This window comes from Rhinoderma darwinii, chromosome 8, assembly GCF_050947455.1.
Source record: "Rhinoderma darwinii isolate aRhiDar2 chromosome 8, aRhiDar2.hap1, whole genome shotgun sequence".
Classification (NCBI taxonomy): Eukaryota; Metazoa; Chordata; class Amphibia; order Anura; family Rhinodermatidae; genus Rhinoderma; species Rhinoderma darwinii.
The window spans coordinates 120,982,675-121,001,500 of NC_134694.1; the positions used below are offsets into that span (position 1 = coordinate 120,982,675).

Here is an 18,826-nt window from a genome sequence, read left to right on the forward strand (position 1 = left end):
GGTCTCGTATCTGTCTGGGGTCCGTATAAAGGGCGGTGTTGACAGGTCCCATGTTTGGTCTCTATCAATTTTAGGAGCCACTGAAGGTGGTCATATGTACTATGTGCGATGTGCGATGTGCGATTCAAATTCTGGTGGCATGTCCCATATCAATGGGCTGGGCATAAGGGAAACATTTTGCTTGGCGCTTTAATTCCAATCTTCTGGACAGAACTCATGACGTAGAGCTGGATCTGTCACGCAACAGACACCAACAACTCTAAGGCCTCATGCACACGGCCATACCCGTAATCACAGGCCGCATTCTCAGCCTATGCTGCTATACAAAGTATGGGAGCACGGACCATAAAAAGTAAAAGATAGGACATGTCCTATATTTTGCAGTACACTTCTACGGCTCGGACACCTTCCCGTAAATAAACGGGAAGGTGTCTGAACAATAGAAGTGAATTTGTCCGTAAGTGCATGGGACCTTAATGGGCTCCATTGACTTATAATAGGGTCTGTCAGGGCTCCGTTACATTGTTCTTCGTCTTGACGAGAAGAATAGCGCCGCATGCTGTACTATTCTTCCCGTCTAATCTGACAGAGTTTACAATGGCTGCTCCAAATGGAACCTCTGACAGAGTCTTAAAATTGATCGCTTCGTTGGGGGTACTCGATGGGAACTGCTTGTCACTAGGGAGAACTTGACCTGAAAAGGTTGAGAAACACAGCCCTAGAATGAATGCTTTTGTGGAACTTGGATGGTTCCTCTATGGCGGTGGCTTTGCATCCACCATCTCAGGGGGATTATCATGGTGCTGCTCTTTTATACTATTAAATTGTTTGAATAAAGAACTGCGTTACCTATATCCATATCTGTCCTATCTTACATAGTCAGGCATGGCACCATCTCATGGATTCTCATCATATTCTCATCATACACAGGAACATATTGCAACCCTCATGCTCAACGGTTACGAGACTACTGAAGACTTTAAAGACCTGACGGAAAGTCATCTACTCGAATTAAATATAACTGACCCTCAGCACATTGTCAAGCTCCTCACCGCAGCTGAATTCTTGTTAGATTATGACAGTAAGGATACTCTATGTAAAATGTTCATGTAGAAAGCTACGCAAGAGATGGTCAAGGTTTTCCATTGCTATAGTTAAGGAACACGGCATCGGATGGATGAGGGTCTAGCGGTGGGATGGGGCGCGGGGTGTCCTGATTCTATTATAGTATCACTTAGGTACCTCAGCTGGTAGTGAACAAGAACACACAAATAATAGCAGATTAAACTAGTCAAAGGGCGGGGCTATGACAACTTATTCAAATTTATGAATAGAGTAGTTGTCACTGTAAGACAGCTAAGCAAATGCTTATATAGAATGACATGTAAACCAACATTTTTGCTCTTTAACCCCTTAATATCATGTAACTGTACGTGATAAGGGTTAAGGGGAAGTATGGAGCGAACTCACGGGCTGAGCTCACTCCATACACAGCGGGTGATGCCTGAGTGCACCTCACTGCAATGGGCGAAATCAAAGATCACTTTGATTCCGCCCGTTTAACACCTTAAATGCTGCGGTCAATCGCGACCACGGCATTTAAAGTGTTAGAATCAGGGGGGCGCTGCCCTCGAACAAGCCATCGCACCCCCCGCGGCACGATTGGCCGGTAACAATGGTTGTTATAGCAGCCTGGGGGCCTAACAAAGGCTCCCAAGTCTACCATCTTTGTACTCCTTTGAAGCTCTGTTTCCGGCTGCCAGAATCACGATATACTGCAGTACATTAGTATTGCAGTATATCATGCAAGCGATCCAACGATCACTGCTTCAAGTCTCCTAGGGAGTTAAATAAAGTTATATGTTACAAAAAAAATAAAGTATTAAAAGTTTAAAAAAAAAACCTTTTCACAATTTTCCCCTAAATCAATGTTGAAAAAAATAAAAGTTAACATAACTGGTATTGCCGCGTCCATAAAAGTCCGAACTGTCACAATACAGCGCTGTTTAACCCGCTGGTTGAATGGCGTAAACAAAAATATATATAAAACATGCAAATTGATGGTTTTTGGTCACCTTAGCGCTCCAAAAATTTTTAATAAAAAGTGATCAGAAAGTCGCATATATCCCAAAATGATATCAGTGAAAACTACAGCGTGACCCACAAAATTTAAGCCCTCACATCGCTAAATTGATGGAATAATAAAAAAGTTCTGCCTCTCAGGACACGGCGACACAAAAGATTTTTTTAAGTTAGTTTTCGTTTTTTAAAAGTGGTAAAACATAAAACAAAACATATAAATTTGGTATCGCCGTAATCGTATCAATCCGTAGAATAAGGAGAATATGAAGTTATTACTGCCTGATGGATTCCGTAAAAACAAAACCCCCAAAAAATGGGGAATCGCTGTTTTTTGTCCATATCGCCCCACAAATATTTTTGTTTCAGCTTCCCAGTACATTATGCGGTACAATAAATGGTGCCATGAAAAACTACAACTTGTCCGGCAAAAACAAAAGCCCTCGTATGGCTATATAGACGGAAAAATAAAAAAATAATAGCTTTTGGAAGGTGGGGAGGGAAAAAAAAAGTGAAAATCCGAAGGAAGGAAGAGGTTAAAAGAATGCAATTACTAGGGGCTTCAAATATTATATTTTTTTTCCAAAATAACATTCAGCTTCCATTTTTAGTAAGTCTGAAGGATTAGAATATTGCAGAATCTTACTTGTCTACTTGCCTTGACTGATTCTTTTAATTCTTGATGTAATATAGCCGGCAGTGAACATGAGGAGGTGACTGAGACGACATCCATGAATCTAAATATTCACCTTCCCCGAGACTCGGGCTGTTACGAGGGACCTGAGCATCTGGAGAACAGTAGAGATGAGTCGGACATCAACCACACAGAGGAGAACTTTCAAAGATTGTCCTTAGATGATTCTATTATCAAGAAGCCGACAGAGACTGAGCCGTCTGAAGAAGTTACCAGCCAAGATGGATGATACCAATGACCCTAACCTTTACCTCGTAATAGTCAACGACTCTGATAAATCTAGGGATGTTTTTGTAAAATGCGGAAACATCAATCAAAGTAAAATATTCTGGCTGGGATGTTCTATGAAAGCCAAATAGTATTCACAAAAGATGGTTTCATTTTTTACGTCTACTTTTATATGTTTGTTTTTTACAGTCTTGTAAATGTTTTTTGTTGGGGCTTTCCGCTTTGGACAATCCCTACTTGTTAGAAGGGTCTCTTAGCTATAAGCAGATCCATAAGTGTCCCCCTACTGGAACGATCAACTGTAATCTGTGGGAATTCTGGCAAGTAAGTGTTCAATTTCCCTGCAGCGCCACCAAAGGGGTAACGAAGCATTACACAGTGTCCATTCATATCAATGTGTTGTCTGTGTAATATAGGACAGGACAGGTCCTCCAGAGAGAGTAAGACGCTCTATGTAACCGCTCTCCACTCTGACCAGGAGATGAGGATCCTGAACAGAGGACCCCCCTCTATTATCTCAGAATTCCCTAATAGAGAGTGTAACAATGGGTTTTCTAGGACTGTTTCTAGGACTGTGGTTCTAGTCTGTGTCTGAATCAAAGCCTAGTCACTGAGGTCACAAGACAATGATAGCCGCTATACTTTGTCATACACACAATATGGCTGCGGACTTTTGACCACTGGAAGATGTCTGTCAAAAACATTTTATCTTAAAATATGCCCCCCATGGATCTCCTGATCTTGGATGCTTATGCTAATGCAGTCAGGAGGGGGATGTCAAAACAGAAGGTTCTGATATCGTTTTATATAAGTAGAAACAATAGTAATTGGCCAAAAAAATCCAACTTAACTGATCTCAATTTGCTGCTGAGATTAGTCACATAGTTGTGTGATAGACATGAAGAACGTTGTCCAATTTTACCAAGATTGACAAAAATAGAGGAAAGTGATCTAATGTCTACGAATGGGTTTACAGTTTGGGTCAATGTTCTTCCACTTGGTTGGTCACCACGACAAGGACATAAGGTTGTGCTTATACGGAGGACATTTATTGGCCGTATCCGAGTCAACGTTGATAGGTGTATTGACATGGGCGTAAAATCTGGACCTCAAAAAATATTTCACCCTCTACAATGAATATGGCTTTGAATATAAATCTTGGCATTGCAAGTAGATGGATTTCTAATCAGACAGATCTTCCTTATACATATTTCCATTCTTATAAAACAGATACTTATATATAAACATTGTATTTCTACAAACTGTCTATTAAAAAAAATCTAATAAAATTGTATATAGGTCGGTAAACTGTTCTTTTTGTCTTCTTCAACCCAAAAATAAAGATGGTGGCATCCATTATGGTTTATGACATGAAGATACACAAATATAATTAATGAGGAGAAAATGTGTCTGCCCAATTCTCCAGCCAATAGAAGCCGACCGGCGAATTTGTCTGGTAAAATTTTGACTCTCCAAAGACAAACCACAAACTCAGCAAATCGATTCACTATTCGTGGACTGATAACAAATCGACATGTCAATCTAAACTCTGGTGGATCTATTCCCTCATCACTAGCTCGAATAAACAATGGTGGCCATATATTGGTATTCTTTCGAAATGGTGCAGCCCACAGGGATCATCACCATACAGATATTTTCCAACATGTCTGGTATTCTCGGTGTGTAATATTGATCCCTTCCGTTGGATATCTCCTACATCCAAGGGCTTACATACCATAGAGGTATTCATGTGACGGGACACAAGAAAAAAAGGGCTTTGTTTAGGCTAGTCCTATCCCATTTACCTATGTTCTATGCAAAACAGCACAAGGCTATCCCTCTATGCAATCACAACAATGTTGACAAAAATTGTAGGGTAGAAGCCAAGGAGTCATGATGGCCTTTCTCCTTACAAAGGGCAAGAAATAGAGGAGGAAACAAGCTCCTGGTCCTCCTCCACTAGTTTTCCCATGCTTCACTATCCTCCCGATACAGAGCCAAATCTCAAAGGATTTTTAGATGAGATAAAAAAAATAATAATTGGGCCATCCATGGCTTATGGTTTATGCTGCCCATGGACACCCTAGATCAAAATGCTTTTTCAACAGAATTTTAGAAAGGGATAGTAGGGTCTGCTCAAGGGCAATAAAGTCAACACAATGCATAAAAACATAACATACTACTTGTCTTGTTTCTGATCTGTCAATGATTCTGCTTAGATCCGATTGACTTCAACAATGGTGCCTTAACCTGAGGAATGTCAGTCCTCCATTGAAGTTATGAAGTTCTTTCTTTGTGTAGTGGTGCCACAGTTCTTGTATTTCCCATGATGACCTCAAGATCAACTAAGTCATAAGTTCATAAAAGAACTACAATGTGAAGAATATAAACACACGAGACCTTATCTACTCCACAGAGACTGCTCTTCATTGATGTGGAGCTGAAGATAAGCATTATAACTTAATTTTGTATGGAGCATTCACATACTGCTAAATAGGAAATACTACTTAATAGGAAATGATGCACAAATTATTTTAATCTACGATAAATTCTGGGATGAAAATGGGCACATCTCTGAGTTGACCTCGCTCATATCCAAAGCACAATCTAACAATGTATGTGAAAAAATGAAAAGTATATTTCAGGGCTGAACCCCGAAAAACAGCTCAGACTCTTTCCCCACCAAATGTTATGCATTTCAGTAGGTAGCATTCTCCTGGCGTCTACCTAACCCAGATTCCTCTATCGGAGTGCCAGATAGTGATACATGATTTATTAATCCAGAGAACATGCTGCTATAGAGTCCAGTGATGATGTGCTTTACACCACTCTAGCTGCTGCTTGGCATTGTGTATAGTGATCTTAGGCTTGTGTGCGGCGAACATGGAAAACGATTTCATGAAGCTCCGGACGCACAGTTCTGGTGCTTATGTCGCTTCAAGAGGCAGTGTGGGTCTCTGTAGTGAGCGATACAACAGACGAGAGGTGATTATGACACGTCATTCGATTTACACCTTGCGACCCACTCAGAGTTTCCGTTGTCTACGGCTTTGTGGCTGAGCTGTTGTTACACCTAGATGATTGCATTTCACAATAACAGCGCTAACAGGTGTCAGGGGCAGATCTAGCAAATAATAGCACTTACAGGTGACCGAGCAGATCTAGCAAATAATAGCACTTACAGATGATCAGGGAATTTCTGGCAGATAATAAAAGCCCCTGCAGGTGACCGGGGCAGATCTAGCAGATAACACTTACAGGTGACCAGTGCAGAACTAACAAATATTAATAGCACTTACAGGTGACCGGAGCAGATCTAGCAGATAATAGCACTAACAGGTGACTGGGGCACCGGACTTGTGGTAAAAGCGACATCCTATGACCGTGCCACATGTAATGGCGCCTAACTCATTAGTTCGATTTATTGTACTAGCAATCTTTGTCTATGAAGATTACTTGTCGGTGGGCTTGATTTTATGCTCCTGTTTGCAATGGGTGTGGCTGAAACCACCTTAAGTCAGTAATAAGGAGAAGGGTCCACATACTTTTGGCCATATAGTGTATTTAGTATCATTGGATGCATACCATCACCATAGAAACATAACATCCCATCATGTTTCAGGTGTAATTTTTACAACAAATAAAAGAAGAATGAACGAGACGCAGACATATTTATTTACGGCTATTTTCTTTATTGAGTCAATAAAATAGCGTTTTGCTGTTATCGTACGATCATTGCAACGGTTTCAGAATTACGGCCAGTAGCAATTTTTGCAACGGGTGAATAATATATGAACGCACAGAATTGATAGTCTTACAAAGCCCTTATCCTTTTAGGTCATGACGTATCGAGTGGACTGGGATGGTACATTGGGAAGCAGAACGATGCAGCTAATGATGCTTATAGTCGCCCCCACCCTCACCCCAAAGATGCGGGAGAAAAACCTGAACAAAAATGCTCCATAAATGTTCAAGATCAACTCATGGAACTTAATACCTGAGAGAGAAGGAACAAAAACAACACTTCCCACCAGCGGGAATCCGAGTCTCGCAGGACCAAGGAGTCCTACATGCGATGTATGTTATGAGGAGGAGAAGGACCCGTCATAGACTAGAACCAGCATCGCTTATCAAATCATACAACAAACAGGCAGGAAAAATGTTGCTATCATAAATATATTCAATTTCCAATTTTCCAACACTAGTTGGGAGTAGGACCAGTCTACTGGCTTTGAATCTAAACGAAAGGATATGCAACTACAAAATACTCAGCACTATTAACATAATATTATTGCACTAACGATCATTCGAGTAACCACCATAGACACACAAGATCTGATTGGTAGACATGCACCACATTCAATGGGACAGATCAGAGTTACAGCCTTTATTATACTCCAGAGCTGCATTCACAATTCTGCAGGATTCAGAGTGGATATCTCCCCAGCATTCCCTGCTTGATCAGTGTCTGCCGAGAGCATGGTCTGGTGATTATCATTCTGAGAGCCAGGCACTGTACAGTCATTTCATGTAGGGAAAAACCTGTATAGGGACTAAGCTGTTAGGAGTGTGTCTGTCCACAAGCTTGCTGACGGTTTCCAATAACATTTAGCAAACCTGGGGATGCGGCTTTATAATATATAGGTTGTAACTCAGGGTCAGTAATGCAATGTATGTACAAAGTGATTTATTTAGATTCTATTTAACGGTGCTCAGATGGGAGCATACCCTACGAATGGGAACTCCACCTTTAGTTATCTTCCGCCGTGTTGGACGAGAACACGGATTGTGGTCTATGAGCTGGGACCCTTAATGATTCACAGAACCAAGGGGCTGGGTGCTCAGTGATACTTTAAATCCCCTTTAGAACTGGATGGAGATTTCTATGAAACTTCTTCGGAAGAACAATTAATGAAAATAGGAGCTCACGGACACGGCAGTATGATGGCTCCGGACAACCTCGGCGTCATACGTAGCCGTAATTTGGTGCCTATACAAGTGTTTAGGAGTTTACTGTATCTCCATATGGGACACTTCTTCTGTTGGATTTGTACAGGAAAAAAATAAATCACGGAACGCTCCATAAGACACTGTGTGCAGGTGTTCTCCATGCATAGAGCGCCCAACAGAGCCTAAACGTGCGCACTCCACCCAATACTAGGGAGCCATATGGGCTCCGTGCACAAGGCGTGGCAGTGGGCATGAGCTCTTATTATTATCAAATAAGATACATGTCTATGGCCAGCTTTATAAATATGGAAGTGGTCTTTATGAGATCGAGCAGGTCAGAGATCCACTACGTAGGCAACAATGGCTGGACATTGTGGAATCGTTGCCCTCATAGTTACAATATATTGGGGGCGATTCTCCTACACAGCACGATCTCTCGCGGCAGAGGAGACAAAATGCAAAGGGAGCCGAATTATAGAGCGCGGATTAGAGAAGTGGAACGAGGGACATAAAAATAGTCACAATTACAAGGATAATTCACCTTATTTTCCAGTTGGAAGCTCAATATAAGGTCAATATAAGCGCACGGCTGCTGGACCTGGTCTATGGCTGCCGTAGTCCAATAAGAAGAAGAAAGGTGGGGGGGGGGGATATATTGATGTCATTGACGGTCACATGTCTACGTTTTGTCCAGGGTCCCATGGTAATTTTTACGAGCTGCTACGTTGGCACTTCATCAGCGCTGTAGATTACGGGACACGTTATTGCGGTTATATGTACAAGTTGTTTCACGCATCCACGATCTTATAATTGGAAAAAAAAATCTGTAATCTGAAATTGTTTAATGCAATTCCAAAATAATAGGTGGATGAAACAGTAGGTACATATACGATTTATTATGACCCTCTCCCCTATAGGTTTAGCAGCCATATCATGCAAAAATCAGACGGCTAGTTACCGCAATCACAAAGTGAGATGTTCACAGCGCAAAAAATCACCGTCGAGTCCTGGCGTAAAAGAGAAGGTGTCAAGGACAGACCCTCCGCATTTATTACTTCTGTGAAATTTCATGAAAATGCAGCGGGCGGAAATTAACTCATTTAAAAGCCCAAACTGCTGATCTGGGGCAAGAAAACAGCTTGATGTACATGCCACCTCCCCCCTTCAAGCCTTCTCGGCCATTTAGCAGAGCTGAACGGTTTCCTAGGACATCTCCCTCCAGCCCTGACAAGTTAAAGGGATTGTCCAGGATTAGGAAAACAAAGCCGATTTCTTCCAAAAACAGCACCACACCCGTCCACAGGTTGTTTCTGGTATTACAGCTCAGCCGCATTCACTTTAATGGAGGGGAACTGCAATACTAGGTGCTGTTTTTGGAAGAAAGCAACCATCTTTTTGTAATCCTGGACAACCCCTTTAGAGAGGACCTGCTAGATAGAGCTGGATCTCCTGACATTTTATGGAGAAGTATTTACTGAATTAGACATAACAATGCTGGAGAATATTTTCTTAGAATGCCACGAGGTGCCGTTCCTCTGTTTTTTTTTTTCCTGGAAATGTATGGAGAAATTGATAACTGGGTGTTACCGTTCCCCCTTGTATGTTCCTACGCAGTCTTACTCTTTTGACAATGGGAACGGTAATTTGTGGTCACGTTAGTCATACATTTCCAGGAGGAATAACAGAGAAATGGCTTAATGGAAATTACTTAGAAAAGATGCTCAGGAATTGTTGTGTCATGGAGAATACAAGTATTTACTAAAATAGAAATGTCAGGAGAACCATCTCCTGGCTCCCAGATTGGCACTTTAAAATGACACCTGCATGTACATGTTGTTTAGGGGTCCCCCTATGAACTTCAGAGCGGAGCTTTACATTACAAATCTGAATAAACATTATATAGGATGTTCACGCGAGCCTCAATCCCAAGGAAGAACGGAAGAATGCAAATGAAATTATGAATGGTTCATCCGCAACCGGATACAGAACGTGACGGACGCGGTCAACGCCGCGGTGTAAAGTAACAGTCATTCATGTTTCTGGCCATGGAGGAATGTTTGGAATATATTGATGGTCCTGTAGGTTCATCCTCGAGGACATGGAAAGCCTGGAGACTGCGGCAACGTCCGATATACGCAGAGATTACAGGGAGAACATTTAACTCTCCCGAACTTAAAATCATATCATTTTATTTTTCAGCCAAGGGAAATCAATAGGTAAGCAACACAATTTTGAAATACTCTTCAGGTGTCCATAAATCTACTCTACTGGGTGAAAAAAAAAAAAAAAAAAAATTAAATATAAAAAAAAAAGGATAAAAACACTGTAGGAACAAATAATAAATTAGAAAAATTCTTCTGTTTTTTTTTTTTGTTTTTTTAACACTCTGTATAGTCATAAAATAGGAATCGTAGAGCAGCAGCAATAAATTGGTTGCACTTCAGAAGTCATTCCAAAATGCCCTCAAAATTATATTTAAAAAAAAAAGGAAAATGTAGACATCTGGCGCCTCCTATTGAGCGCGCAATCGTTATGTTATTTGCAAGACCACAAAATCTACAGCTTGAAAATGAATGAACTTGATATGGAGAAGAATGACCTCACACCACATGAACAAACATCTACGTCATGACTGGTAAACGGAGTGGGGGGGATGGGGTTGTGTGCTAGGAATACAGCTTTGGAAAGTCAAAACATACGGGTCATCTGATTTTGGGCATTTGGGATCTGAATCATGAGTCCATGTTGTCATAATGACTTATTCACATCAGATCATTCCTGCCCTCCGGGAAGAAGTGCAGATGCGTTTCGGCTTTACCAGAAGCTTCGTCTTTTCCAGTCTTAGGCATGGCAAATAAAAAGCAATGCATATTTTAAGGTATGGTGCCAGTCATATGACACATAGTTGCCCCTATAGACAGACCCTCACATCGTACATCCGTACCACACGCGGCTTTGTCCAGATAGATTGTCCGCTGTTCGTCGAGGGGATGCATAATACGATTGTAGGTACAGAAGAACCAGCTCCCATAGTGGAGACATGTCGCTGTATTACAGCCTGGTGAGGCCGACTTCCGACTATGTAGCGCTCTCACAGGTAATGTCATTGGCGTGTTTGACTAGCACCTGAAGTCTTTTTTTTTTATTATTTGTTATTTTTTTTCATTGAGCACTTTTTCCAGACTGATAAAGATGAATCTCCATCTCACAAGACGTCACCTTTATAACACGAGCAAATACTAAAGAAAAAAGGCGTAGAGGGCCGGCTGTCACTTTCCCGATGTCCCAGGGATTCACCACATTCTCCTCTTTTCATTGAGAGATCTTTGAATTAATCTACTTGTCTGTCTCCGGCTTTCCATCTGATTCTTTGGGGATCTGAACGGCCATTTCAAGAGCGATAGGATCTGTGAGGACGTCTGGGGCCGAGGGCTTTACAGGAGGTTCATTAGGCATCAATGGAACAGAAGCCACCTTAGAAAATAAGCGCAAAGATAATGCTCCATATCACTATATACAAGAAGATGTATAACTTATACCAGCTGTACATATATAATTATATACAGAAGATACCCAGGTTATACCAGCATGCTCCATATCACTATATACAAGAAGATGTATAACTTATACCAGCTGTACATATATAATTATATACAGAGGATACCCAGGTTATACCAGCATGCTCCATATCACTATATACAAGAAGATGTAAAACTTATACCAGCTGTACATATATAATTATATACAGAAGATACCCAGGTTATACCAGCATGCTCCATACCACTATATACAAGAAGATGTAAAACTTATACCAGCTGTACATATATAATTATATACAGAAGATACCCAGGTTATACCAGCATGCTCCATATCACTATATACAAGAAGATGTAAAACTTATACCAGCTGTACATATATAATTATATACAGAAGATACCCAGGTTATACCAGCATGCTCCATATCACTATATACAAGAAGATGTATAACTTATACCAGCTGTACATATATAATTATATACAGAAGATACCCAGGTTATACCAGCATGCTCCATATCACTATATACAAGAAGATGTATAACTTATACCAGGTGTACATATATAATTATATACAGAAGATACCCAGGTTATACCAGCATGCTCCATATTACTATATACAAGAAGATGTATAACTTATACCAGCTGTACATATATATAATTATATACAGAAGATACCCAGGTTATACCAGCATGCTCCATATCACTATATACAAGAAGATGTAAAACTTATACCAGCTGTACATATATAATTATATACAGAAGATACCCAGGTTATACCAGCATGCTCCATATCACTATATACAAGAAGATGTATAACTTATACCAGCTGTACATATATAATTATATACAGAAGATACCCAGGTTATACCAGCATGCTCCATATCACTATATACAAGAAGATGTATAACTTATACCAGGTGTACATATATAATTATATACAGAAGATACCCAGGTTATACCAGCATGCTCCATATTACTATATACAAGAAGATGTATAACTTATAACAGCTGTACATATATAATTATATACAGAAGATACCCAGGTTATACCAGCATGCTCCATATCACTATATACAAGAAGATGTATAACTTATACCAGCTGTACATATATAATTATATACAGAATATACCTAGGTTATACCAGCATGCTCCATATCACTATATACAAGAAGATGTATAACTTATACCAGCTGTACATATATAATTATATACAGAAGATACCCAGGTTATACCAGCATGCTCCATATCACTATATACAAGAAGATGTATAACTTATACCAGCTGTACATATATAATTATATACAGAAGATACCCGGGTTACACCAGCATGCTCCATATCACTGTATACAAGAAGATGTATAACTTATACCAGCTGTACTTCTATAATTATATACAGAAGATGCCCAGGTTATACCAGCATGCTCCATATCACTATATACAAGAAGATGTATAACTTATACCAGCTGTACTTATATAATTATATACAGAAGATACCCAGGTTATACCAGCATGCTCCATATCACTATATACAAGAAGATGTATAACTTATACCAGCTGTACATATATAATTATATACAGAAGATACCCAGGTTATACCAGCACGCTCCATACCACTATATACAAGAAGATGTATAACTTATACCAGCTGTACATATATAATTACATACAGAAGATGCCCAGGTTATACCAGCATGCTCCATATCACTATATACAAGAAGATGTGTAACTTATACCAGCTGTACATATATAATTATATACAGAAGATACCCAGGTTATACCAGCATGCTCCATATCACTATATACAAGAAGATGTATAACTTATACCAGCTGTACATATATAATTATATACAGAAGATACCCAGGTTATACCAGCATGCTCCATATCACTATATACAGGAAGATGTATAACTTATACCAGCTGTACATATATAATTATATACAGAGGATACCCAGGTTATACCAGCATGCTCCATATCACTATATACAAGAAGATGTATAACTTATACCAGCTGTACATATATAATTATATACAGAAGATACCCAGGTTATACCAGCATGCTCCATATCACTATATACAAGAGGATGTATAACTTATACCAGCTGTACATATATAATTATACACAAAAGATACCCAGGTTATACCAGCATGCTCCATATCACTATATACAAGAAGATGTGTAACTTATACCAGCTGTACATATATAATTATATACAGAAGATACCCAGGTTATACCAGCATGCTCCATATCACTATATACAAGAAGATGTATAACTTATACCAGCTGTACATATATAATTATATACAGAAGATACCCAGGTTATACCAGCATGGTACATATCACTATATACAAGAAGATGTATAACTTATACCAGCTGTACATATATAATTATATACAGGAGATACCTTAAATACAGTTTTCCTTTAAGAACACTTACAGAATCTCGCTGCGTACTGCTGTTTTCTTGTTCAGACTGTCCCGGAAGACTCAGTAGCTCGTTAAGGACCCCTCTTCTATCCAGCACACTGCAGAGACAGAATAGTTGGATAAATGTGAATATAGATCTTGTGTAGATAAAAATGATTTTATTGTTACAAGAATTGATATATTTGGACTTTTGCTAACTAGTGGTTGCTCCATTACAGAGTAAAACTTTCTGGTATATAAGAGCTGAATATATTGCCCATCAGATTGGAAATGTAGGCGATGACAAAGTGACGAACTCGGCAGGAAAAATTGTATTTGCATGTGTGTAATAACCTGTAGTGGATATCAGAAAACAAAAAAGGTAATGTGAGGTTCTTGAAAACATTTTAAAAAAAATAAAAACAGTATCAGTCTGATTGGTGCAACTTTGTAATTATGTTTTATTAAAAACTATTTTCACTTTTTGAGAGATACAGCTGCTTTGTGTCCTGTCTACAGAGCAGCTGTATCTAACGCTGAGACTTGAAAAAGTCAGGTCAGCGGGACGGACATGTCCTGTGACAGCAGGTCCTGATTGTCAGATCCACCTATAATCGATCACATCTAAGATTTGAACTTAGATGTGATTGGTAACCGCTTGCTCCTTCGTGTCAGAGACACGCAGGATCTGCTGCCACTAAACCTGTCAGTCCCGCTGACACGCAGGATCAAGCGGTTACCGATCACATCTAAGTTCAAATCTTAGATGTGATCGATTATAGGTGGATCTGACATGCAGGACATGATGTCACTGAACCGGTCAGTCCCGCTGACCTGACAGATTCAAGTCTCAATGCTGGATACAGCTGCTCTGTATACGGGACACAAAGCAGCTGTATCTCAAAAGGTGAAAATAATTTTTAATACAAAGTCATTACAAAGTTGCACCAATCACACGGTAGTATTTTTTTTAAAATAAAAAAAGTTTTTAAAAGGTGTACATAGCCTTTACTATTAGGAGGTTGACAAGGGGTCCCAGCTGCTGAACCCCATCAATCACTTATACAACATGTTTGATTGACAGGACCATCTATCCCAAATCGTTCAGGGAACACTTACAGATTACAGAGCAGCGATCAAGCAATAGTTCAGAGTATACAGAGATATCTGCAGCTGGACCTAATCCAGACTCTACTGAAATCTTACAAATTGTTACCAGAATAGAGTGAGAACGATCCCATAATTCAGTATAAATAATGGAGTGTTTCCCATAAAGCGGCTGACGGAAAGATCTATAAATTTTACCATGTTCAGTAGCAAAAAATATATATCAGAGCTGCTAATAATAAAAGGACCAAACTCTTGTAATGAGGTCAATCATCAGAAGTTGAACCCATTCCTTCTGGACCCCCCACCGATGTGATTCTTGTATTTAATCCTATGATCTTGCTCAACTGGAATTCCGGGTTAAACGGCTCCAGAAAAATTGTGTAAGAGCCGGGTAAACAACTGCTGCGGGGCTTGTCGAGGGAGGAGGTCTGGACTGGTTTGCTTCTCCTGCATGCAGGTAGACTGTCAGATTGGCTACCTGCAGCCACCACTAGGGGGAGATCACTACATACAGTTCCCATAAAGTTATATGATACCATTCTGCTACCTGCAGCCATCACTAGGGGAGCTTACTGCATACAGATTTATACAGCTCCAATAGATTTACAAGATGACATTCTGCTGCCTGTAGTCACCACTAGGGAATAGGGGGACTTGCTACATATAGATATAAACAGCTCCCATGGAGCCATATGACAAAATTCTGCTACCTGCAGCCACCCGTAGGGGAGCTCACTACATACAAATTTATAGAGCTCCCATAGAGTTACATAAGATTCTGCTGCCTGGAGCCACCACTAGGGGGAGCTTACTACATACAGATATATACAGCTCCCATAAAGTCACATGATAACATTCTGCTGCCTGCAGCCACCACTAGGGGGAGCTTACTACATACAGCTCCCATAGAATTACATGAGAACATTCTGCTGCCTGCAGCCACAAATGGGGAGACTGCACAGCATGAAGATTTATACAGATCCCATAGAGTAACAGTTGTTTAAATCCATAGGCAGTTTGCTCCCCCTAGTGGAGGCTGCAGGTGGTCAGAATAATATTAGTCAGAAAAACAGAACTTTCCTATACAGATAGATCATGAAATCAATCAGCAAAATTATTTTGGACCTAAAGACAGAAGTACATTTGGCAAAGGTCTAAACGGGCCTATTTTTTGCTATGGGATCCCACGATTTGTGTGTAAACCCTTGCTCCAGATGCCACACATATTAGGACACATTTCTTATCAATGGTAATAAGATGAATATCCCTTCATTATACGCGTTTCACTGTACAATACCTTGGCTGAACCGGACCACATAACACCTCGCAGCAATTTTTCATTAGGTTACCGTGGTTGTAAGGGTTTTGGACACGGTTTTTACCAGTCCAGGATCCTTTAATCTATGAGACAGAACAAATAAAAAAATCTAAGGAAATTCTTATTGTTTTATCTTAATAAATATTCAGACACAGAAACATGACAGAAGACAATTAAAGAAGGTGGAATAGATTTATCAGCGATAATTCATAGGAAGACATTGGATTCTCTAGGGAACAAGAGGCCGTAGCACTCGGTAAAGTGTCCAAACTTCTTTGGAGAATGTGGAACTTTTGCAATGGAATCTTTGACTCCTGCCGGGGGAACCACGGACGTAAAAGAAAAGGTGCTAAGAAAATCAGAGAATCTTTCAGCAATTCCAAATAATGGAAATCTCCACCCGGCATTAAACGGAGTCACTCACCGAGAAGCTGGACGCATTTATATCAGGAATAAGTGGGGGTCTTGACTTACAGGCTCCTGATCCTTAACAATGTTATCTTCTATCTGTCTATAATATGTCAATATAAAGTGGGAGCGTCCCTTTAAGAAATAAACAGTGTTGGAATAAGATTATTTTATGTATAATGTGAAAGTGAGTAAAATGTGCCCATGATTGCGGGCACGGCCGTCTGCTGACTGCCGCCCGCATTTTCAGGCCGTGCTCCCATACAAAGTATGGGAGCGGGGCCCGTAAGACACGGAAAAACAGACATGCTCCATAATTCCCGGCACAGTTCTACGACAGACACCCATCCGTAGCGATACGGAAAGGTGTCCATGGCCAATAGAACTGAATGGGTCCGTAAAACCGCGGACCGCGTTACTGTCCGAAATGTTACTGTCGTGTGCATGGGGCCTTACTCATGATTTCCCCTGAGAACCTCATCTTACTTGTGATTGGTTGAGATAGAGCCAACTTCCCATTTGTAAGTGATTGGCTGAGCTCAGACCTACTCCCCTTTTTGTGAGATTCTATTGGAACTACATTTGAGCAATAAACAAGAGAAGGATTATTTGGGTACACAAAGCATTGTCTCTGTGTCTCTTACTTCTCTCCGAGACATCGATCTAACTTACGGATTTGGATCTGGGTGAGTGACCGACGGGTGTCCGTTGACACACCCACTCAAACCTTCAGTCTAATATTTTGGCCATGATTGCGTCAACGTATAGATCTTGATGGATGGGGAAGGCTGGGGCCAGGCCCTGCATCTGTAGTTAAAGGGCCGGTCATCAGGACAACCCCTGTCCATATGCATTATTAGGGATTATAGAGGTCCTATAGGGGGGCCCTACTTGGAACCCCCTCTATCTGCTAGAACAGGGAGATTCAAATCAATGGTCAGGATTTAATGCTACGTTTACCCTGCAGGAGAAATGTGTGGACGCGGAACCCACGATGAGAACTCCTGATCACCGCGCCGGCTTCTTTTCAGGACTGATTCAAATTAAAATATCTTGGGGGCGGGGGCAAAAGCAATATATAATAACATGTAACATATGAATAATCAAAAGTATCTAGTAAGGAGTAAGACGAACGTGTGCCACCAAGAAGACTGGGAGAAATGTCGGTATACTTACATCTTCATTGGTTGTCTGGTTTAGAGACACCAGGAACGTGTGGAATCCAGTTAATCCCACCACAGACCAGAGGGTGAAGAAGCAGATGAAGACTTCGAGAACAGTGGAAGAGGAGTCAAGGAGAAGAAGGTCACGTCTAGACACAAATGTGAACTGGAAACTTACAAAGCCAAAAACAGTCACGGGGGGGGGGGGGGGGGGGAGATTATCAAAACTAATGAAGGAGAAGTGGAGCAATGGCCACAGCGATCCAATCAGCTTCCAGCTCTCATGTTCCAGAGGTCCTTCTAAAAATGAAATAAATAATCTGATTGGTTGGTATGGGAAATGCTCCACTTTTTTCATTGAACTATTTTTTTTTTTAAAATCTTGTAACAAACCCTCAGCTGTGTAAGCAGGACTGGGTCGGGAAGGTTTTTTTTCAGCCCCTTGACATAAAACAAGAATATTCACATTCACTCACAGCAAGCCAAGATCTTGAAAATGATGAGGAATTGAAAGCACATATTGTAATAACCAAAAGGTGCAATGAGCTATTATAATAAAAAGAAAAAAAGTATATTTGCAGAGAGTTAAGCCCCCCAGCAAGGACTGACGGACGCTGAATATTCCTGCACACAACAGCGGCCATCAATCACCGGATTGGGGGGGGGGGGGACCTGCAAATAAAGACAATGTAAAATGTGCAATAATCAAACATTAATGTGACACTTAGAATTGCAGCTTCTTATAAAAAGCTGTAAAACCTGCAGCGATCACAGAAAGGATATGTCCCCGGACTTTCTTTCAATGTATTTAGGAAGCCGATTTTGAAAGAATCTAAAATAAAAAGTAAAAAAGGATGAAAAATGTAAAAAACTTGTGTAAAACTAAACAAACCAGACAACGAACAGAACTGGGGGGGGACAGGACATGAAAAGT

At 40.4% G+C, this 18,826-nt stretch overlaps 2 protein-coding genes across 3 annotated transcripts in view; one reads left to right on the forward strand and one right to left on the reverse strand.

The window, feature by feature from the left end:
* Window positions 1-3,400, forward strand: part of SASH3 (SAM and SH3 domain containing 3) — a 46,304-nt gene extending 42,904 nt beyond the window's left edge. Inside the window, exons 7-8 of the mRNA XM_075836725.1 lie at window positions 931-1,081; window positions 2,773-3,400. Of these exons, the coding sequence (XP_075692840.1) occupies window positions 931-1,081; window positions 2,773-3,002 (381 nt within the window). The 3' untranslated portion in view covers window positions 3,003-3,400. The remainder of the gene's footprint in view (window positions 1-930; window positions 1,082-2,772) is intronic.
* Window positions 3,401-9,343: 5,943 nt separating this feature from the next.
* The window catches only part of ZDHHC9 (zDHHC palmitoyltransferase 9), a 47,302-nt gene continuing 37,819 nt past the window's right edge, over window positions 9,344-18,826 (reverse strand). For both annotated transcript variants that reach the window (XM_075836599.1, XM_075836600.1), the window contains exons 6-10: window positions 18,676-18,724; window positions 17,906-18,008; window positions 16,301-16,404; window positions 13,925-14,012; window positions 9,344-11,425 (exon numbers count right to left, since the gene is read on the reverse strand). In XM_075836599.1, the coding sequence (XP_075692714.1) occupies window positions 11,288-11,425; window positions 13,925-14,012; window positions 16,301-16,404; window positions 17,906-18,008; window positions 18,676-18,724 (482 nt within the window). In that variant the 3' untranslated portion in view covers window positions 9,344-11,287. The remainder of the gene's footprint in view (window positions 11,426-13,924; window positions 14,013-16,300; window positions 16,405-17,905; window positions 18,009-18,675; window positions 18,725-18,826) is intronic.